Consider the following 24,816-nt stretch of genomic DNA (forward strand, 5'->3'; position numbering starts at 1 on the left):
TGTGCTTGCTACTTTTTACTCCCTTTAGTTAGGTTGCTTTTTACGGACATCGGTTACTCTTAAGTACTCTTTCTCAAATTGAAGATCGGCAATTTTTGTGTGCGTGCGTCCGACCGTGCGTGCGTGCATGCGTGTGTGTGTGTGTGTGTGCGTGCATGTGTGTGTGTGTGTGTGTGTGAGACATGTCCGTCCCTCCGGGCTATGGGTTACGTCCATTGATACAACAGATAAGTACAAGCTATGTAGCCGCAAACAACTTAGATAAGTTGCAATACCCTTCCTTGATAGCCCATTCATCCAAAAGTCCCATCTGATATCTGTATTAAACAACTATAAACGGACAAATATTGAACCTGTACAGATATCTTGGGTTATCCTCTTAGCGTCTGTCCAGTCTTTGGTTCATAAAAATCCACTGACCAATTTTCTGTCGATGAATTCCGCGCAGTGATTATTTTTTCAATGTGTTCGAGTTTGGTAGCGCTCGTTGTAAATCAATCAATGTCATGAATACCACCTTGAAATTGCACAAATGCAGGGGGCAGCACAAGAGTTGTTAGTGATTTATTGACAGACAGTTGCTCATAACATGACATGCTGGATTTTGCAATGCAATATTGGTCCGTTTATCGTCATTTAATACAATCCGACAGGACTTTTGTGTTTAATGAATTGATTGTCAAGGGAGGCTATTGCAACATAGATGCAGATGGCATTTATTTATAGCATCGACAGTAAGTTGCATGCGGCCACAAGTTATGATACAAGTTCACCTACATCAGATGATACAAGCTGATCTAGAATCTCACAACGCGTCACAGAGCGATGCGTTGTGAGCTTGTAGATCAGCTTGTTTCATCTGATCGGTGCCATGTCATTTATAGTACCAAAGTCCTGACGTCACTCGTTTCATCCCCTGGGTTGCGGAAGTTTTTCTCTATGGAGAATAACACTGGGTCATCTTAAAAATCATCTCGTTGCGACCATAGGTCGCAGTTAACTATGAAAACTGGCACATCTTGTCCGTGAGTAACGCCTCAATTTCTATAGCTGCTGACCTGTTGTGACATCACATTGTTGTGACATCACCGCATTAAAGATCAAACCCTGGATGGATCATCACCTAGATCTCCATATATGGAGCTGACCTCTATTCTGATTCCCAGATGATGCCCTGTTAGGGCAACCACACTAATAGAATCCCCTTTATTTCTTTATTTTAATATTTTTTTATCCCGCGATTTTGTAACCCATTTTTTTCACCCAGTGCCAATTGTCTAAGCTGTAATCCTGGTTTCTGCTCTCCCTCTGCCACACCTGGGGAGCCCTGGCTGGCCAGGGGGAGGCAGTATAGAAACCAGGACTACTGCATGTTTTTGTGAGGGTACTTACCTTAGGAGACACGGGGAGAACATGCAAACTCCACACAGAAAGGCTCTTTTGCCAACCCCACCTAGGGTGTGTGGGTGTTGATGACGTGGAGAAGGAAACACGCCCCCAGCGCCCACAGCGTCCCCCGGCAGGATTCGAACCCCTCGACCTTCTAGCTGTGACGCGACAGCGCTAACAACTGCGCCACCGTGCCCTAGAATCCCTTTTATGGCCTTCAATATTATACCATCAATATTATACCATCAATATTATACATCAATATTATACATCAATATTATACCATCAATATTATACCATCAATATTATACCATCAATATTATACCATCAATATTATACCATCAATATTATACCATCAATATTATACATCAATATTATACATCAATATTATACCATCAATATTATACCATCAATATTATACCATCAATATTATACCATCAATATTATACCATCAATATTATACCATCAATATTATACCATCAATATTATACATCAATATTATACATCAATATTATCAATATTATACCATCAATATTATACCATCAATATTATACCATCAATATTATACATTATACCATCAGTATTATACCATCAATATTATACCATCAATATTATACCATCAATATTATACATTATACCATCAGTATTATACCATCAATATTATACCATCAATATTATACCATCAATATTATACCATCAATATTATACCATCAATATTATACATCAATATTATACATCAATATTATACCATCAATATTATACCATCAATATTATACCATCAATATTATACATTATACCATCAGTATTATACCATCAATATTATACCATCAATATTATACCATCAATATTATACCATCAATATTATACATACAATAGAATCCCTTTTATGCCTGCACGGTTTTCGCCCTTAGGCGTCTTAGTATTGTGGTCCAAAAATGTACAAACTGTCTCGCTAATATTGTCAGTGAGGTGACTCTGTATCGTTTCCGATAGTCAGTCACTCATATTTGATACAGTCTTTTACTGTACAGTCTTTTACTGGTGAAAATGTAACTAATTCGGTGACGGTAACATTATCGTTTTCTCGCCGTCAGTCGATGCTTCATATCCATATGAGTAAAAAACGCTGGGATCATTTGTTTACTTTTGGAACACAGTTCTTATTTGACACGATATTTAAAAAAAAAAGTCTATGGGAATTCAGAATGGTAGGATGTGTAAATTACATCAGAACTTCGGTGCTCTATTCTGACGGTCACATTTGTCTGACTGGCCCGATTATAACTAACGCTATCTCTAACCCTAACCCTAACCTGTGTGTGTGTGTGTGTGGTAGGTCCATTTGAAGTGCTTGGGAGTCATTGGTACACAGGTAAGTAACAGGTGCTTGCATGCAGATTAGCTTGCTTGGCTTGGGGTGGGAGGGTGAACTTTAACCATGAGGGCTGTTGGGAGGACGGGAGAGTCTTTTTTGCAGGTCTTTAAGTCCGAGTGTATCAAAAATGCACCTCGGTTAAGCACCGCTGTTTCGACCAGTTTAGCATTCACCAGCGTCGGCAGGTTAGCATTCACCAGTGTTAATTTTAGTGAGGTTAGGGTTAAGGTTAGTTTTAGGTGTATCTCCGTCCCCCCGACTTTCGTCACCTCCGCGCAGCCAATCGCAAGCTTCGGTCTGCCTTAACCGAGGTGCATTTTTGAACGACCTGCAAAAAACACTCTCCCTTGGGAGGACAGTATGTGACCATGGTTCTCTGACCCTGTGTTCAGGTTCCCCCAGTGGGAGTTGTTCCTCCAGTGATGATGTTAACCACTGTGTTCAGGTTCCCCCAGTGGGAGTTGTTCCTCCAGTGATGATGTTAACCACTCGGAGACGACGACCCACAAAGAGCAAGTCGTCAAAGTCCTCAAGAACCAGTTCTACTCAAACCAGCAGCAAGAGTCCTCTACAGCCAGGTAGGCACCCTGAGCCTTAACCTTTGACCATAACTCACAACACTGAACTCTTGAAACTAAACAACCACTTCCTGCGGCCAAGTACCCTAACCTTTGACCCCTACACCTTTTCTTTCCAGGTTATATTGTTTTTTCTAGATAGATATTCATCTGCATTTGTCATATTGCTGTTGATGTACTGACATTTAATCTTGTTTATTATTGTGATGTTTTATCTGCTTATTGTAAGTCGCTTTGGATTAAAAGCATCTACTAAATGCCTAAACTGTAACTGTAAACTGGAGTGCTGTTGTGTCTTTTTTAGTTTTTGTTTTACTTGGAAGTGTGCGCATCTGTACCGATCATGACACGATTAGGCCTATATAACAGTCTGTACTCTGCATCAAAAGTACTCTACTCTGCATACTCTGGCAGGGCCACACTGCGCACCTCGCGGTCTGTTGATCTGGCTGTGGGCCTCAGTCTATTGACTGCAGACTTCTGGGCAAGCCTCTCTTCAAAACCTGGAAAGATAACACCTTTATTACTGCCAGTGAATCTCTTAAAGCTGCTCTAGCTTACTTTGGAGGAATAAGCTGAAAGAAAATCCTGAGTCCTCTGGTCAGAAACAGCAGCAGAGAAAGAGACCATTTGTGTGTGTGTGTGCGCGTGTGTGTGTGTGTGTGTGTGTGTGTGTGTGTGTGTGTGCGTGTGCGTGTGCGCGTGCGTGCGTGCGTGCGAGTGTTTTGTGGGGGCTTAAAGCAGGTATTGCCATTTCTGACTTATTCATTGTTTGACCATCCTATTTCTCCCTTTCTGTGTCTCTGTCTGCCCTGTCTTGATTTAAACTCCTCTACCCTCCCCTCCTCTCCTCCTCTCCAGGCATTACGTTATCCGCCCAGAGCGTCCCCTTCATTTACCCTGGCCAGACGGCTCTGTTAGCCCCAGCAGGGTTAGCCGACTCAGGGAGCAGCTCTCTGCTCCAGCCCCTGAAGCCCTCTCCCTCCGGTGACAACCTGGGCTCGGCCTACACCAGCGACGCCGCGCTCTCCGTGCCCAGCCTGGGCGCTCCCACTACAGGTAGGCTGCCCGCCGTGAGTCCCAGGCTTCCACTGGCCACAGGGGCCTGAAGAGAGTCAAGAGACTGAAGTTAAAGTGTTTGGAATGGTCCTGGTTTAATGTTTAAATATAAATATACTAGGAGTAATCTATGTTTGTGCACACACACACACACACACACACACACACACACACACACACACACACACACTTTTTTTTATTGTGCTACAAAACAAATTAATGCATTTCTGTATTTACAATGTGGTCCTTGTTGAGCTCCATTTGCTCAGCTGGTGTACATTTCCAAAACACACGTGCATGTAAACAATCTCAATCTGCTATTTCCACTATTTTTGATACTTGAACATTTTCAACATGGAAACGATTATGAAAAATAATCGCAATTATGTCAAATAATCGTGATTAGACAATTATGTAATAATTGTGACAGCCCTACACACACACACACACACACACACACACACACACACACACACACACACACGTAAATACAGATGTGCACGTAAACAAATAAAGAGGAGGCTGTCTGCAGGTTTGACCACTCTACTACTCTGGTTCTATTTGGATCTATTTATCTGTCTCTCTTTGCCTTTGTCCGTCTCTCTGTCTCGTCTGTCTCTCTGTTTGTCTCTGTGTGATGCTGACTGTTGCAATCTGTTCCTCCATCTCTTGTCTCTCCTCCTCCCTGTCTTTCTCTTACTGCCATCCTCGTCTTGCTCTTTCCCCGTCTCTCTCCATTTCCTTGTCTGTCTCTCTTCCTCTTGTCTCTCCTCTCCTCTCTCCTCTTCAGGCTGTGTAGGGTTCAGTTGGGGTTCGGAGCGTTTGCCGTTCAAGCCAACAGGAAGGAGGACGCGGTTCCTCAGTACGCCCTGCTTGGCTCTTTGTGTGTAACGCTTAATTCCTTCCCCATCTCTTCTTTGTGTTCTCTTCTTGCGTGTGACACTTAATTCCTCCCTTCCCTTCTTTGTTCTGTCTATGGATCTTTTCTTAACTTATGCTTTGTTCTCCTTCTATCCATTAAGTCTCATTGTCTTCCTTTTCTTCCTATAGAACAGCAGTTGATCTTTCTCTATCGATCAACCTCCATCCATCCATCCATCCTTTCATGACATTTTATTACCGTATATCACCAATTAGTAGCCCGGTGGCAAACTGCCGCCTGGTCTCTTTTAAACGCCCGGGGTCTGACCCCATTTTGCTCAATAAACGCCTGTCTCAAATAAACGCCTGGTTCGTTTAAACGCCTGGGCCATTATTTGCAATTAATTTTAACTTATGGTCATTTATGGTCCAGAATCACTCATTACCTACTGTCGCTGCCTCTTTGATGTTATCCGGTCTGCATTTGAAGAATTAATCCATTATTTTGAGGTGAGGTTAGACTTCTTGTTAATTGGGTTGACCTGCAATGCATTGCGTCTTTGCTCTCATGTCGTAATTGATTATTTTGGAGAAAGATTCCAATTGTATAAACATTTTCAAAACGCTTTCATATACTCTTGATATTTTTCAAATTAGGTTTTGCCTAATATATCGAAATGTGCTACTTTCTGGGTGTTCATAACTATTAAAATAATAATAATTATTATTATTACTTTTAGCTTATTATTACTATTATATAGTTTGAGAGGAAGAAAAAATAACCAAATAATGGCCCAGTGCTGGCCAGTGCCAAAATAAATAAAAGTCTGTTACCAATAGCCGCCTGGTCTCTTTTAAGCGCCCGGGGTCCACATCGATTTTGCAAAATAAACTCCTGGGCTACTAATTGGTGATTTACGGTACTTTAATCCCTCTTCATATTGTTTTCATGTTATTTTTCTCCACTCCTTTTAGATTTGATTCTGTCATGCCGCCACACATCAGACCATGAACTAGGAACACTAGTTCCTCTGTCATGATGACATCATAATAAAAACATTCCCCATCATAGAATGACATCACTATCCACCCACCCTCACCATGACAACAAGTGTTGCAACCTCCCATCACCTATTGACCACATATCGATTCATTTTATATAGTTATTTATTTCTGTCATTTATGATTTACTGGTCTTTTTCTTCTCCTTTTTCTTTTTCTTTTTAAACTTAGATGTAGTTTACATTAAAATGTTTGACTGTTTTAAAATATTCTAACTGCAATAAGTGCTGGATATTATCTGGTATGTGTAAGTGCATGGAGATGACAGTTAAATGTCTCTCGGGATTCGCATTGGCTCTCTTACATGTAATTACACATACCATAATATAACATTGGCTCTCTTACATGTAATTACACATACCATAATATAACATTGGCTCTCTTACATGTAGTTACACATACCATAATATAACAAGTTGCCATGGTTACACCACCCAGATAGAAGGTGCTTCTGGGCCCTCTGCAGCTCAACCCCTCCCCTCTCCTCTCCTCTCCTTCCCTCCTTTCCTTCCTCCCTTCCTCCCTTCCTTCCCTTACCCCCCCCCCCCCCCAGGAGAGAGACAGCTGGGTCTCAGAGCTCCGTAGGCCCGATCACACCAGCGCGCACCGCGTGAGCGCAAACATGAACCAGACTGATCAACCGAACATTTAAATTAGCTTATCGTCACTGTCGGGCAGAAACCTTGTATCTCCAATTTTCATTTTTTTTTTTTTTTTTTCTTTTTTTCGCAAAGCAAAGCCCTGCTTCATCATACACAAAAGTAGTGAAAACAGCAGATCTACAAGCACACAACGCCTCGCGGCGCGAGGTGTTGTGTGCTTGTTGATCGGCTGTTCTCACTAGTTTAGTAAATTTTTTAAATGATGAATACAAAACAAACGGTTTTGGACATACAAGTTTTCCACCCGACATTGACGTTATACAAGTCACATAAATTATTAAAACATGACATACGCGTATAACTCTACAGTTTTGTGCTGCTCTAGCAGTGCTACTGCCGCCGGCGGTTCTCAGAATCTATTTCAACACTTCCATGATTAGTTCCAGAAGTGCACGGTTCTACTATGGGCGCACATGTCTCTTTGTACCACAACACGGTGCCAGCAAAAAGCAGCTTACCTTTGCGATGTTATAGAAAATTATCTATTGATTCTTTCCAAACTAATTCATTTTACAATGGACGCTCATATGTGTACTTTAGCCAAACTGGCGGCAGAGGGCAGCCTTATGCAAAGAATTAATGTGAATTGGGCCACTCGGCTTGCCATCCATTCAGAGCATAGAAATGCATTTTCTAGAACAGATCCACAGAAAACAGCCAGGAAGTGATTTGGGACTCCATTATTGCTAACGTGCGGTGGATATTTGAGAGCAGCGTTACGGGAGATGTTTTTACAGTACACGGCGGCGCAACCCCTCATCAGCTTACAGTCATCAGACAAGGTAAAAAGAACAAGCCGTATAGAGCATCGCAGCGGAAGTGGATTCCTGGGGTCACTTAATATTCGCCATTCATTTTCGCCATAGACTTTTACAAATATATTTATAACAATTATGTTAAGCCTCGAACCAAGCCATCCAGGATGGAGGTGAATCATGATCATATAACCTTTGATCCTATGTGAAAACATATTTTAATATTACATTATTTGATATACTACATTTAATAACTACCCTTTGTTTAGCGATTTTCAAAATGTTCTTTTCATAGAAAAAAAGGTTATATGGTCATGATTCACCTCCATCCTGGATGGCTTGGTTCGAGGCTTAACATAATTGTTATAAATATTTTTGTAAAAGTCTATGGCGAAAATGAATGGGGAATATTAAGTGACCCCAGGAATCCACTTCCGCTGCGATGCTCTATTGGCAACGCGATTGGGTCAAAATTGGGGCAAACGGGAACGCCGAAGCAGTAAAAGGGTTAACATGAATGTAACAACTAGTAATATTTCGGGAACGTATAAAGGAGGGCAATCACACATACCAACCAGAGAAAGTGCTCCTTGGAGCACAGGTCTCCGCCAGGCCAGGTATGTTATTGTGGCCGGGTGAAGAAGTTGCCAGCACTCAAGGAATCTCCTTTTTAAAAAGTTGTATTTACCTCAAAACAGGCTCAGAACGGACGCGTTTCGACCATCTAGGTCTTCATCAGCGTTAGTAGACCTAGATGGTCGAAACGCGTCCGTTCTGAGCCTGTTTTGAGGTAAATACAACGTTTTAAAAAGGAGATTCCTTGAGTACTGGCAACTTCTTCACCTCGCATGTTCTTTTGAGCCGTGCACCGAAAAGACTGTATCTAAATTGGAATGCTGCGGGCTTTTTCTGCTTTGTTGCAGGCGTCTCTCTACTTATGTTATTGTGGCCTCCTGGTGGCGCTATAATAGGCCAATGTGAAAAGGGTGGCATTTTTTTCCCTCTGCCTAGTGGGAACGTGCGTGCAGTTTCATGGAAAGTGCACGTTGTGTTCATGATTTGAGGCATTCGGTTCAAAACGGAAGCCAATGTTAGCCAATTAGGATGGAATATGAAATATGGGACAGATCTGTGTTGATACTCACAGTAGCCTATAGAGATAACCTGACTTGCGTCAGATGGTGGCAGTAGTGCGTAGGCTACCGCTCTACTTTACCATCTGAGATCTCTCGGGCAGACTCGATGTAAGGGGCGGGCCATTTTTTGAAATTCTTTAGCAGGTGATTGGATGTGGCCGTCTCTCTGTCACAGTCTGGGAGTGCCAACTCCAACCACTCATATTGGCCTGTCTGCATTCACGTGGTCTGCAATCAGACTCTATTGGCTCAGAGCCGCTCAGAGCCCGCCCGTAGCTGCCGCTGATTGGTCCGGCCCGGGGCTTTACGAGCGTTATCAACTCCCACCGAGAGATCTCAGATGGTAAAGTAGAGCGGTAGCCTACGCACTACTGCCACCATCTGACGCAAGTCAGGTTACTATAGAGATACTATGGGTCAAAATCTGTTGGAGTAATATAGAACATTTTTTTGCTCAAGATGGCCTCATGGTGGTGCTATAACAGGCCGAACTAAACGATTGGGGCCAGAGATTCTGGTCCAGAGAGATCAGCTGCTCGCTGACAGACGGACGGACAGGATGCAAAACATAGTCTCAGGCTCTCAGCCATGCCTTCATCCTGGCGGAGACAATTACAAGAATTAAACCCGCCTCGCAGAATGGGTCCCATGTGCAACCCATACATTATTAAATCTAGTTGGTGTGACTTAACTGCTGCCTTTTTTCCCAGACCAGATAGCCTACAATATACTGACAAAGCATCCTCAACCTAATTAAAGTAATCTTATTGAGACACTCATGTCTAGTGGTCTGATCACGAGCCAGCAGCAAAAGCAGTGTAGATTAATTACAAAAACATCATCTCCAGTCACTCCATATAGTCAGGGAAAGTTAGCAGAATAACTGTCAAATCTGGGAATAAATTCCTTACCAAACTATTTCTTCACCAATGTGTTGGTAAAGGTGTCTAGTAACATATCAAACAAAGATTGAAATTCAACATCCCTAGCAAAATGTTTGACAGCAAGGGTAATTCTGGGTCTGGGTAATTCACTTACTATACACTGTACTATAAAGGGAAAAAATCACTCCCAAAAATATGCTTTAAGTGGAGCGTGAGGGGTCTAACGAGGTGTTTTTAATTATTCTGAATCCATTGCAAGCATTTGTTTTGCACGAAAAACATTCTTTGGGCTGAAAACAGACCCAAAAAAACTATGGTTTAGTGATGAGTCATCACTTTTCACAAGGGGTATGGGGTAAATTTTTGTCCCAAAGAATGTTTTTCGTGCAAAACAAATGCTTGCAATGGATTCAGAATAATTAAAAACACCTAGTTAGGCCCCTCACACCCCACTTAAAGCAGATTTTTGGGAGTGATTGTTTCCCTTATAGTACAGAGTATAGTAAGTGAATGAGAACCAGAATTACCCTTGCTGTCAAACATTTTGCTAGGGATGTTGAATTTCAATCTTTGTTAGATATGTTACTAGACACCTTTACCAACACATTGGTGAAGAAATTGTTTGGTAAGGAATTTATTCCCAGGGTTTTATTAAAATTCCCTGACTAATAGCTTATGCACATAGCAAGATGTCAGCACGCCTGACATAATGAAGTGGTTGGAGACTGCATTCTTATGCACTTGTTGGAGCCGTGTGCAACAACAGCTGTTGGAAAAAAACAAGCGTATACATTTACAAGATGTTCTTGAACTCTGATGATATTTCTCAGCTCCAAAGCTATAAAGTATGGATTCCTGAGTGACAAACGTAATAAGTTTGGGTTCACTCTCATTACTAGTAGGGTCTCAACCTGACCCTTTAGAAAAGATTTAGACCCCATGTCCCTCGCAAAAATGCCAGCAAAATGTTTGACAGTTAGGGTAATTTTCAGTCTCATTCACTTACTATACACTACACTATAAAGGCAAAAATGACTCCTAAAAAATCTGCTTTAAGTGGGATGTGAGGGGTAAAAATAGGGGTGTTTAATTATTCTGAATCCATTGGAAGCATTTGTTTTGCATGAAAAACATTCCTTGGACTAAGAACGGCCAACAAATCTATGGTTTAGTGATGAGTCATCAATTTTCACAGTCTTTTGGGGTCCATTCCTTGGGCTTTTGGGGCCCAAGGAATGTTTTTCATGCAAAACAAATGCTTCCAATGGATTCAGAATAATTAAACACCCCTATTTTGACCCCTCACATCCCACTTAAAGCAGATTTCTTTGGGAGTCATTTTTGCCTTTATAGTGTAGTGTATTCACCATATTCCTGGCCATTCTATGGTGGCTGCCATTTTCCTTTTGCTGCTTCATAAACATCTTTTCACTTCCTCCCAAGTAAGGAAGTGACATGAATTGTCTGTTGCCAGATTTTGCCAAAGAAATAAGCCCAACAGAAGCAACTACAGTAGGCTATACAACTTTACATTTACATTTGAAAACAGCAGATCAGCAAGCTCACAATGTGTCACTGTCAGATTGCGACACATTGTGAACTTGTATATTTGCTATTTAAAAAATATTGAGGGAAAACATTTTTTTGAATATTTCTGAAACATTTTAACAACATAAATCTGTGTGGAGGTCCCTGGCACCACATATTTTCAGATGGGAGTCTGCGACTGTGGACACATATGTAATCTGGGGTCCTTGATACTGTATGAAAAGATTTGGGAACCACTTCTTTAAAAAATATTAGAAAGTAAGCAACTATTTTTTTAGAGACACAAATTGCTTATTATAAGCAGACATGGCAACCCAGGTACATTCAGAGCCCAGAGCCTAGAACGCCATCTACTGACACTTTAATGCAAGGACAACAGGAAACCAAATGATGTTTTTCAGGACAGATTTTTCAGCCTCCGCCTCTTTCAGGATATGAACAGGAAGCCCGGGGCGGGGCCAGGAATAACGTGAATAGTAAGTGAATGAGACTGAAAATTACCCTAGCTGTCAAACATTTTGCTGGCATTTTTGCGAGGGACATGGGGTCTAAATCTTTTCTAAAGGGTCCATAGAGGTCAAATCAATCATCAAACCATCCTTCCCAGAGGATGGTCACAGAACCTCAGGTTGAGACCCTACTATACCTCAGACAGCTGGTGATCACTGGTCTGTGTGTGATGTAATAAGGGTTGTTGGAAATGTTTGCACTGTCTGTGCTTTACTTCATTGTTGTACAGTATTATTGCGACCGTTAGGTCGCACTTACTATCAAAACCTCCACCAGCTGTCCGTCAGTCAGTCAGTCAGTCAGTCAGTCCGTCAGTCCGTCTGTCTGTCACAGGTCACACGTCACACTTTTGCCTTGCTCATATCTCCGCAACCGTTGCCCCGATCCATGCCAAATTTTGCACACCTGCCAAACCCATCAATTCACACATGGCCCTCTTCTAGCGCCACCATGAGGCAGATTCTTGCAAAACACATTTTTGGACACAGCTCCTACAATTTTTGGCCTAAAATCACGCAAATCGGTACACAGTATGTCTACACTCATGTCATCAACATGGATCTGTCCCATATAGCGCCACCTTCAGGCCGATTTTGTAAAACACATTTTTGGACACTGCTCCTACAGATCTTGCCCTAAAATCACACAAATCGGTACACAGTATGTCTACACTCATCTCATCAATATGGATCTGTCCCATATAGCGCCACCATCAGGCCAATTTCATCAAACACATTTTTGGACACTATTACACATTTTGCCCTAAAATCACGCTGCGACCTGACGGTCGCTTATCTCCCTATTAGGGAGTCTTACTGGTATTATTATTATATGTACAACTTGATTGCATGTGATTGGAAAATAGGCTGGATAAAATAAGCCTTGATACCAGTAAGACTCCCTAATCGGGAGATAAGCGACCGTTGGTCGCTTATCTCCACAAATATCACAACCTCCACCTCTCACGTCATACGGGTAGCCATAGTTACACCTGGAATGTTGAATCTCCATATATGGAGATAACCTACGCATCACACAAAGTCTGACCTCACCAGCCCATACTTGGGCATGGACGACTTATATCTCCATATACGGAGATGGCCATATATGGAGATACGATGACATCACAGAGTCCACAGCTGATGATGTGGCGTGATGTCATACAATACACAAACAAGCCCTATATAAAGGGGCAATTCTCACCAGGGAAGAGAGCATTGCCTGGAATGTTGAATCTCCATATATGGAGATAACCTACGCATCACACAAAGTCTGACCTCACCAGCCCATACTTGGGCATGGACGACTTATATCTCCATATACGGAGATGGCCATATATGGAGATACGATGACATCACAGAGTCCACAGCTGATGATGTGGCGTGATGTCATACAATAAACAAACAAGCCCTATATACTGATGCGATACGATGACATCACAGAGTCCACAGCTGATGATGTGGCGTGATGTCATACAATAAACAAACAAGCCCTATATACTGATGCGGAGATATGAGCAGGGCAAAGGTGTGACGTGTGACCGACCGATGGACGGACGGCCGGTGGAGGTTTTCATAGTAAACTGCTCCCTGACGGTCGCAAAAATGAAGGCGCTGATTGTGGTTCTGAATCACTATTATTGCGACCGAAGGTCGCATATACTCTGAAGAACCGTGTCGCTTGAGTGTCCTTCCGTACCCCTGTGATGTCAGTGTGATGTCAGCGAGTTGTGACATCACTTCCTGTACGGGGCGGCTACACGAAATGTGGATAACACTATATATGGAGATAGTCCAGTCCATCATGTCAAATGGGACTACCGTCATAGACAGTAGCCAAAAGAGAAGGATACACAAGACTAAGAAAGACAAAAAGAGGAGGAGGAGGATAAAGATACCAAAAGGAGAGAGAAGAAAGGGTGGATGAGGTACAATGTGTCTCAGAAAAGAAAAGGAGGTGGCAACGGGGGCGGCTAGATAAAGTTATTAGGCCTGGATCGGACTTTAAGTCGACGCACAGGATTCCAGAAGTGTAGCGCTTATTCGCTCTTGTATCAAACTGGTACTCGAAACGTTCTTAGAATTTAATATATATTTTCTAAAGTAAATATGGGGGCGGCTGTGAAAAAAAGAGAAGAATAAAAAAGAAAAAAAGGAGGAGGAGGATAAAGATACCAAAAGGAGAGAGAAGAAATGGTGGATGAGGTACAATGTGCGGTATCCTCCTTGTCAAGCTCGACGTTGGTCATTTGGACCTATACATGGAGAAATGGAGCGAACCTGTTTGGCCTAAACATGGAGATGTGGTACAGAATGACTCATATATGGGCATAAAAAGTATGTCATGTGACATCACTTCCTGTACAGACAGTCAGACAGCCATTGACTCCGGCCTAACAATGGCTACTGTCTATGACGGTAGTCCCATATGACATGATGGACTGGACTATCTCCATATATAGTGTTTCCTAGGGTTGATACCCTCACAAAAACATGAACAAACTCCCCCCAGAATGATAACAACTAGAATCGTCAGAGAAACGCTGTGGTTGGCCAGGTCAAGAATTGGCGCATGTCACCCTGAGGTCGCATTCCACCCTCAGGTGTCTTACTAGTATGTTTACCCTGGGGGGGGGGCCTTGAGTCTGGTTGTACTGTAGCCCCAGGCACTACACAGTCTTAATCCGGCCCTGAATGTGTGATGTCACGCTACGGTTAACCGTGGATAACCATGAACCGTGAACACTCCATCTGTACAATATTTGTTTTTAAATGCCCATTGTAGCAATGGGTATATTTCCTATTCAATGGCAACCAGGTACAGAGACTTCAGCATCAAGGATCACTTTAATAAACTTGGCGAAATTGCATTGACCAATAACAACCCTGCTTTGACTGTGTTGACCTCTGATGGGGCTGGAGGCAGTTGCATTGGGGAGGAAGCTAAACTAGAATATGATTTACTTTGTGTCATAACACTATGTTTGCACAATTCTATACATAATAATATACATCGAAACATCATGGTTTGCAGTCAGCGGTGAGGCAGGGATGGATTGATTTAAACCTTAATTTCTCGAAAAGAACATTGAGGTTTTACCCCAATCTTCTTTTTTTCTACTGAATTTGCAATGCCGTTGAGATTACAAACAACTTGAACAATCAAAACACCTATAAATGTCTTGTCGTTCTCATACCTGTATGAGAAAAGACATTTTAAAATAAATAGCACAAAAGCACAAAGCAGAAACATATTAAAAACAGTCACATACTGAGATTTGGAATCAGGGTATTAATGTGTCATGATTTGCATGAGGCAGGAATAGATCTAATTTAATTGCACATTGGTCAGCAAGTTTCTGGTTCCACGGGGAAAATCCATGTCGCTCTGACTGTTTCGGATGTGATCAGGCCTTTGAATGTTTCCCATTTTCAGCTGAACAAAACAAATTGTCATTAATGGTAGAAGACTGAATCGCGCGTACTGTATTTAGTGTTAAAACTTATTTCTAGCTGTTAATTAATGAAATCATTAAGGATTAATTCTAGAGTGAGATTTTGATTAATGTCATTATAATTACTGTTGCGAACTTGTGACCCAGTTCTGCTGTGGCCCACATGAGCTGTACAGAGGACCTCAGAAACATCCCAGAACCAGGGTTTGGTCACCCAAGGAGTCATATTCAGCATTCATTTAAACAAGTGATTATAACCTAAATGAATCCTAACACATAATGTGCTAGGATTTTCATTTTAGCCGATTTTAGCCAATTTGGATGGAATATGAAAAATCGGACAGATCTGTGTTGATACCCACAGTGTAGAGATACCGTGGGTCAAAATTTGTTGGAGGAATATAAAACTTTTTTTTTTTTTTTTTTTGCTCAAATCAGCCCAGCTGTTTGCGAGATTAGTTCGGGACACGCACGCATTCACGCACACACACAAAATGATTTGGGTTTAAAGCATTGAGGTACATAAGGTTAGCAGCCTTGTTTTGTGACATCGCTATGGGATGGGACATGACGGGAGAGTGTTTTCTTCTGGTGTTTCAGTCCGAGCGTATCAAAGGGTGCGTTCGGAAATGCGCACCGGGTCTGGTTAGGGTTAGGGTGAAGGTTAGTTTTAGGCATCGTTTTACTGAGGTTAGGGTTAGGGTTAGGGTTGGGTTTAGGCATAGTTTTACTGAGTTTAGGGTTAGGATTAGGCGGGTTGGGTTTAGGCACTCACTACACTGAGCACACACCCGGTGCGCATTTCCGAACGCACCCTTTGATACACTCGGACTGAAACACCAGCAGAAAACACTCTCCCGGGACATGACATCCCCTGGCTGGAAGGCAGCCATCTTTAGTCACATGGTCTATCGAAGACCAATGACACTTATTTGAGTGACCCAACCCTGAGTTACTGTGTGTGTGGGTACTTTAAAGAACTCATAGTCCCAGCATGCATTGTGTATGATTGATGGGGTTTGTGTGGGGGGACTTTAACTCTGACTCTCTCCCCAAATCGTACAATCAACAGGGAAGATGGTGAAAAAAGTCTGCCCCTGCAACCAGCTCTGTAGTAACTATCTCTCTTTTTGGCCTTTTCATCCATTCAACCATCCATCCATCCTTATCCCTTACCTCTATCTGTCCCTCAATCCATCCTCCCACTTACCTCCTCCACCCTAATGGCTGATTTATACTTATTTACACACAGGGGCGTCACAAGGGGGGTAAAAGTGGGACTGAGTTACCAGGGCCCAAGGTGGAGGGGCCTTCATTATGTTATACTTTTTTTAGCTACTGAAAAATAGCAGATCTACAAGCTCACGGCGCGGCACCGAGTGCCGCGCTGCGAGCCTGTAGATCTGCTCTATTTTTGAAAAGTCGTGAAAATGTGTGCAAATCTTGGAATATATGTATTTTGTAAGCAAACATTTGTAACTCAAATTTTGCTTCTGGGGATCCCTGGAACTAAATATTTTGAGATGGGGGTCCGTGGCCAAGTACATATCATTTTGGGGGTCCTTCACGTGAAAAGGTTTGAGCACCACTGACATAGAAACACAGGTTTCTTTTAAAAAAAACCTTAGAAGGATTTGAAATATTCAAAGACTTTGCACAAATCTTCACGATTTTTCAAAAATAGCAGATCTACAAGCTCGCAGCGTGAGCTTGTATATCTGCTATTTTTCAAAGCACACAATTTGAGTGAATCCTCGTACCCAGGGCCCAGAATTTGGTGTGACACCCCTGTTTACACATCTAAGTATAACTCAGACTGACTACAGTATATGTCCTGCTGCCCCATCAAGCCCTGGTCAGCTTTGAGGTCATTTCAGTTCAGTTACTAAAGCCCGTATCAGAGTCGGGTCCGCGGTGCCGTGTAGTCTTTTTGAGCGTTAACGTTGTAGTTTTACGACTCAAAAAGACTACACGGCACTACACGGCGGTGGATAGCCTTCCACCGCGGACCCGACTCTGATACGGGCTTTAGTGGGTTGTCACCAGCGGTGGAAAGTAACTAAGTACTTTGACTCAAAAACTGTACTGATGTACAATTTTGAGGTACTTTCACTTTACTGGAGTATTTCCAATTGTCTCTACTTTTACTTCTCCTCCACTATGTCCCAGAGGCAGATATTATACTTTTACTCCACTACAATTATTTGAAAACTTTAGTTGCTACTTTGTAGATACAGTGCATACGGTAACCACGTCAGCCCTATATACATTTTGGCAAGTCTTCGGAAAATTGTGAAAACCGGTGAAATGGGACATTCTGCGTAACTGAGTACTTTTACTTTTGGTACCTTAAAGGGCCAGGTCACCTCTGGGACAACCAGATCTTATTTTATTGTTGTGTGGGACACGATCAACACAATCCTGAGTTATTTTTTTTGTGTTCAATCTGTGTTTTTAGATATTTTAGTATTTCAGCCGATTTCAGCATGCTACGACTGGTCATATGATGCAAAATGCATCATATGACCAGTTGTAGCATGCTGAAATCCTAACATATCTAAAAACACAGATTGAACACAAAAAATTATTCAGGATTGTGTTGATCGTGTCCCACACAACAATAAGATCTGGTTGTCCCAGAGGTGACCTGGTCCTTTAAGTACATTTTGGTGCCAATACTTTTGTACTTTTACTTGAGTCAATTTTGAATTCCGGACTTTTACTTGTAATAGAGTATTTCTACATTGATACATTTACTTAAGTAAAACATTTGTATTTTTTCCACCACTGGTTGTTACCAATAGACAGATAGTGTATGTGGACAATGGCGGCTGGCTGGTACGTAAACGTAATCGCTGCCATACTGGTCCTGAACTAGCTTCTACTGTATGTCCTTAGCAGCATTACCTAAACCAGTGGTTCTCAATCTGTGGGTTGGGACCCCCAGGGGGTCCCCAGATGATTAACTTAATGTGCAACATTGTTTTCTCACTCAACAGTAAACAAACCAACATAAAATGCAAGTGTATGGAGGGTATATGCACAATTCTAAAGTGACAATTTAAGGACTTTAATTTCTAGAGGCAGAAATTGTGAAAATAGCGTTGAAAGCATGTAGATGTGCTATTTTTTCACAATAGAACCGTGTAATACAAAATGTAATTCCTCAACTCTTGCTGCTCAACAGGGTGGGGGGGGGGGGGTCTCCAGTTAAAATATGATTATTTTGGGGGTCGCGGCCTGAAAAGTTTGAGAACCACTGACCTAAACCACTTCCAATACCGCAGATGGACTGTTAACTGAAACCGAGCAGAACTATACATTATCTTTCTTTGTTGTGGAATTTCTGAACCTTGAACTTATCTAAAACAAAATAGCTATTTTTGAAATCCCTGATTGAATTGAAATCGGGTTTGTCCAAACGTTCACATTCTCATTTTGCGCATTAAATTCTACACATGTATAAACGAAGAACATACTGTGCATACAGTAGATGCCTACACACGCACGCACGATTGTGCACACATGCACGCTCATGCGTGCGCGCGCACACACACACACACACACACACACACACACCCCATACTCCTCGTGATGTTGGCTCGCCCCCTCCCTTTCCTTAGCATGGCTTGCTGTCTGGACTACATTTCCCAGAATACCCTGCTGCTGCACACAGTCATGACTCAGAGTCCCCCCCCCCCCTCCCTCACTTTTATTTTCCTCCATTTTATTGACCATGACACAGCTCAAAGTAGCTTATAACAGCAGTTTATAGTTTATAGAGGCTTAATTCTATGTATGTTTATCTAACAAGATCTTAACATTTAAACAATGAGTGTCACATTATCACAAAGTGTCAAAATGTCTGTTAGAGAAAACTTACCAGCTAACTAGAGACGTTTGGAGGAACAGAATAGAACCTCTGAAATCACTGTTTCTCAACGTCTGGTCCTGGGACCACCAGGTGTCCAAATGGACCCTTTTGGGCCTGTTAACTCTGAGAGTGTACAACTGGAACTAAACCACTTGCACACCCTCCGAGTTAAATGAACACTGCGTGTTTTACAGTGTAGATTGGAATTTGGGGTCCCGAGATAAATGTGGGTCCATGGCTGATGCCTGTCAAAATGGGGTCTTTGAAATTCAAAAGGCTGAGTATCACTGCTCTAAATGATGGTTGTTACCTGCTAAAAATTTCATGTGAAGCACCTGCAAATTGTTATGTATTTGGCAACAGACCCCCATATCAAAATATTATGTGCCAGCGGGGGACCCGCATAAGAGAAGATTTGTGTTGTTAAAAATGTTCCAAATCATTCCACATTTTTCACAATTATTTCCAGATTTTATGATACCTTTTGAAAATAGAAGAATAGTGAAATGGCTACAAACTCACGGCGTGTCTCAAGTGGCAACACATTGAGCTGGGGACCCCTGGGACCCCCTCAAGGATCTCGGACCCCAATTTGAGAACCAGTGGAAGAGACCTTGTGTTTCTATCCAGCCTTAAAACTGTGCTGTCACTGCAGTCAGGGGTCAGCCTGGCTGTTAGAGAAGAGCAGAGCTCCATCTAATGGCCAGAGAATGAACTGCAGTTTCAAGGCAAAGACACACCACAGTTTGGAATGTGCATCATCTGCCTTGCAGTAACAATGTCTATTGTCTTAAACCACACATGCTCTGACTGCGACATTAAGGATGTTGTATTAATATTATATGGAGTAAAGTACATATGCATTAAATGCTGCTGAATGTCATATTCAGGGTTCCCACGGTCATGAAATTCCTGGAGATATTTTGAAATTAGAAAAATATTTTTACAGTACTGGAAAAGTTTTGGAATTTATCAAGGGTCCTGGAAGGTCCTGGAAAAAAATAGCTATGCATTGTCTTTGGTTGTTGGTTTTGTTAATACCTCTGAAATGACAAATTAAACATGGGCCAAATTGTCAAATATTAGAGGCAGAAATTGTGAAAATAGCCGATCTACATGCTCACAACGCCTCGCAACAATAGAACCGTGTTATGCAAAATACTCTTAGTGCTCGTCAGGGTGCCGGGTCCCCAGTTAAAACATGATTATTTTGGGGGGTCTTTGGGCATTGCGCATACGACCTGTTATTGAGCTGAATTATTGTTAGATAGTCCTGGAAATTGGGTTAAATATTCTGGAAAAGTTTTGGAAAGGTTTAGGAAATTAATTGGTAAAAATGTGTGGGAAGCCTGCATATTATCAACATCTGCAGCGACAATACTTTTGGTCAAATCATGCGATTAAGTACGTTTCTTTACCCACCTTTACCCAGCATGAGGCAGTGGTTCTCAAAGTTGGGTCTGGGGACCATTTATGGGTCCTTGACACGGTCCCAGGGGGTCCTCAGTTAAGTTATTGGTAGTAGGGAACCAAATGGACCCTTACAGGTCTGTATTCTTGAGAGTCATGTGGGTCCGTGGCCTAATTCATACCAAACCGGGGGGGGGGGGGGGGTCCTTGAAATTATAAGGTTTGGCCAGTACAGCTGGCATAGCGACCCGGGCACCTTGGCTCCAAAGTAGCCTGACAGCGCGTGGTGGGTTCGAGTCCCGATCCCGACGGCCTTTGCTGCATGTTTCTCCCCATATCTCTCCCCATTGCCTGTCAACCTACCATCTTAAAAAAAATTAATTAAAAAAGAACCAGTGGCATAATAATGGATTATAATGAACACAGGGTTCCCACGGTCATGAAATTCCTGGAAATATTTTGAAATTAGAAAAATATTTTTCCAGTACTGGAAAAGTTTTGGAATTTATCAAGGGTCCTGGAAGGTCCTGGAAGAAATAGCTGTGCATTGTCTTTGGTTATTGATTTTGTTAATACCTCTGAAATGACAAATTAAACATGGGTCAAATATTAGAGGCAGAAATTGTGAAAATAGCTGATCTACATGCTCACAACGCCTCGCAACGCGAGGCGTTGTGAGCATGTAGATCGGCTATTTTCACAATAGAACCGTGTTATACAAAATTCCTCAACTCTTAGTGCTCGTCGGGGTGCCGGGGTCCCCAGTTAAAATATGATTATTTCGGGGGTCACAGCCTGAAAAGGTTGAGAACCACTGGCATACACTACCTGACTTTGGGCATTACGCGTAGGAGTACGCGACCTGTTATTGAGCTGAATTATCGTTGTATAGTCCTGGAAATTGGGTTAAATATTTTGGAAAAGTTTTGGAAATAAATTGGTAAAAATGGGTGGGAACCCTGTGAACAAAGGTTTCATTCAAATATTAATCTGTTTATGTATTTGTAATCATTATTTCTCCATGTCTCTCCAGGGACCACTAATCATTATTTCTCCATGTCTCTCCAGGGACCACTAGCACCAATGCAGTGGGTGGTCCGTGTGTGTCGGCCCATCATGCCGGTTCCCAGTCTCTGTCCACCAGTGCGTCCGCCCCTCCACACCCCAGGAAAGGAACCTTCACCGACGACCTTCACAAGCTGGTGGACAACTGGGCCAGAGACGCCATGAACCTCTCCCAGGTGAGACACGTGCGCGCGCGCACACACACACGCACACACACACACACACACACACACACACACACACACACACACACAGCTGGTCTGGGGTCTTAAAGGAATAGTTCACCCCCCAAAATGACTTTTTCTGGGGCGCCCGCTGGCCTGGTGGTCAAGGCGCAAACCACATACTAGGCTATGAGGCCTGCTGGCGTCGCCGGTTCGATTCCCAATCCGGACGACCTTTGCCACATGTCATTCCCCATCTCTCTCCCCATTTCCTGTCAGTCTACTGTCCTATCAATAAAGGCATAAAAAAGCCCAAAAACAAATCGTAAAAAAAAAATTAAAAAAAATGACTTTTTCTTTTCTATCGATTACTCACCCCAGACTTGGGGAACTTCAATAATATTTTTTTAGTTTTTGTAAGACAATATTTTGATTATAATAAATGTACCCCCATTGATTCCAGATGGAGACACAAATGCATTTGTGTCTCCACCTGGAATCCAGAGTCTGGGGAAGGCGACACAAACCAAAGTGTGGACTGGCATGCGCGCAAAATGGTGTGGCTGCCGATGATTATGTTAATCAATTGTGAAATTGTTCCAGGGCAAGAGAAGTGCCAAACAGCTGCCACAGACGCAGCCCCAGGGACACAGCTATGAGGTTAGACACAGGCACACACACACACATACACACACACACGCACGCACGCACACACACACACACACACACACACACACACACACACACACACACACACACACACACACAGATCTCAATGGTCATTTACATTAACCCATTCAGAACGGGTACACATTATTGTGTATCATTATTTTATGCTTTAACTATTGAAAAATAGCAGATATACAAGCTCACAGCGCGGCACTGAGTGCCGCGCTGCGAGCTTGTAGATCTGCTATTTTTGAAAAATCTTGAGAATTAGAATTTTGACCCGATTCTATTTTTTTTGAAAAACCTATGTTTCTGTGTCAGCAATCTGGCCAGCCATCGTCAAAGAAAAGGTCCTTTTCACTTAACTGGAGCTCACACACACACACACACACACACACACACACACACACACACACACACACACACACACACACACACACAGATCTCAATGGTCTCTCTCTCTCTCTCTCTCTCTCTCCAGGTGGTCCAGTCAGCCAATCCGGGCAGGAAGTTCTCGGCTCCCGGCCAGCTGTGTCCCGCCGGCGCGGCCGGCGTCTCCGCCGCGTCCCTGACCGCCGCCCGCAAGGGCTCTTTGGGGGGGGCCCGGCCCGCCTCCTCCTCCAGCCCTCCGCTGGCTCCCCAGTGGAGCGGGGTCCAGTGGTGCGGACCCTCCGCCAACCCCAACCACCACCACCAGGCCCCGGCGCGGCCCGAGTCCCCGCTGACCAGCGCCTCCCAGCCCCTGAGCGGCGGCGGAGTGGGAGGCCAGATCCACGGCGCCGGTCCGCCCCAGGCTTTCCACCTGACCGGCAGCACGCTGCAGAAGTCTGTCAGCAGCCCCGGGAAGCCCGACCTCAGGACCACATAGCTGGCCAGACCACCGCCTGCCCGGAACGGAACGGAACAGAGGACTGGAGTGTGGAAGCGTTGGAGGGGACATGAAGGGGACATGGAAAAGGACATGACCCGTTTATAAGGAACAAGGAGATGTGTGTGTGTGTCTCCTCGTCACCTCTGCTTCTGTCATTGTGTGTGTTCGCGCTGGAGGATTGCCACACACACACACGCACGCACAGATCAAACACACACACACTTACACTCCTGTATTGCAAGACTTGAGTGTGTTTAGTTTTCTCACACGGAAACACACACACAAAAAAACTTAAGAAAAAGAGAAAGTGCTGAAGGAGAAAAGGAGTGTTTTGGATGCAATGTTCCAAAGGCCAAAAAGGGTTTGACAGGGTTTTTTGGTGTGTGAGATCATTCATCGTGGGCTTCCTTTAACTTGGGTTCACTTTGTGCCATTGTGTGCTCGCAATTTAATTAAACCCATTTCTGCTTTGGAGGGATGCAAAAAGTGCTATTGCAAGAATGGAGGGATGTGGGGAAACGTAGGAATGACAGTTGGTTATTGGAAGAGCGTCGGTGTCTTTAGTCCACTGGTCCACTAGCCTTATATCCAGCAGTGCTGAACCGATAGATGCATGTGAGCCATGCTGGGCTTTGCACGCTGCAGTTACAATGCAGCAAACTGAAACCCAGTTCAATGCATGGAGATCTTTACTAGGAGTTGGAATGTCTTTTTATCTCTTTAAGCGCTACAAACATGCTAAGCTCTCAGTCAACACTGTTGGAAACGGTAGAACGTCCTTTAAAGTTCAACTGAATAGGATAGAAAAAAGTCGGCGTTGTTGAAAGCTTTATATTTAAAAAGTTACCTAAGACCTTAAAGAAGTGAGGCTACAAAGAAAAAAACGTGTCTTTTGTGCCTTTTAAGTTGATCCAGATTCAACTTGAAGTGTTGTAAAAAGTCAGCACACCAACTGTCTGGAGCGCTCTTATCGCCACCCAATGGTCACTTCCAACCAAGCAATTTGGCTTCCACACAATATTATCGGCACACAAAAGATGTGAGTTAGGTGAGTAGTAGAGTGTGATGATGGTAGGGTGGAGAGTTCATAAAAGTTCATAAAACATATTTTCCGGAAATGTGTTGTTCAAATGTTACATCAGCAGAATGTCTCGTACATCATTGGGTTTGATTTCAGTTTGTATTACTTTTTTTTTTTTTTTTTACATTTTGTGTTTGATTGTACATCTTGTACATGCCAGTGTGACAGAAGTGAACTGGTGGTCTGTGATATGAAACTGGTTTGTAATGTAAACCAGGGTACCTAATGTAAAAGCAGGTTTGGAGTGTTTCGGGACAGAGAGCTGTATGTCAGGAACAAAGATAAACAGCCTTCGTCTCTTCTGTGTCACTGACCAACGTCCCCCCCAAGCCTCTTGAGACAACATAGTAAGAGATGGAAGGACAGATGTGTGGATGAACAGGGATGGCGAAGCAATGGGGCTTTTAAG

At 42.9% G+C, this 24,816-nt stretch overlaps 1 protein-coding gene across 1 annotated transcript in view; it reads left to right on the forward strand.

Moving 5' to 3' along the window:
* The window catches only part of LOC308308949 (serine/threonine-protein kinase WNK1-like), a 183,644-nt gene that overhangs the window by 156,847 nt on the left and 1,981 nt on the right, over positions 1-24,816 (forward strand). Inside the window, 7 exon segments of the mRNA XM_080754405.1 lie at positions 3,210-3,342; positions 4,204-4,401; positions 5,192-5,284; positions 16,346-16,387; positions 21,626-21,798; positions 22,390-22,446; positions 22,937-24,816. The exon segment at positions 22,937-24,816 is cut by the window's right edge and continues 1,981 nt beyond it. Coding sequence (XP_080610531.1) covers positions 3,210-3,342; positions 4,204-4,401; positions 5,192-5,284; positions 16,346-16,387; positions 21,626-21,798; positions 22,390-22,446; positions 22,937-23,323 — 1,083 coding nt within the window. The 3' untranslated portion in view covers positions 23,324-24,816.

Source organism: Nannobrachium achirus (assembly GCF_963921795.1).
Source record: "Nannobrachium achirus genome assembly, chromosome: 23".
Taxonomy (NCBI): Eukaryota; Metazoa; Chordata; class Actinopteri; order Myctophiformes; family Myctophidae; genus Nannobrachium; species Nannobrachium achirus.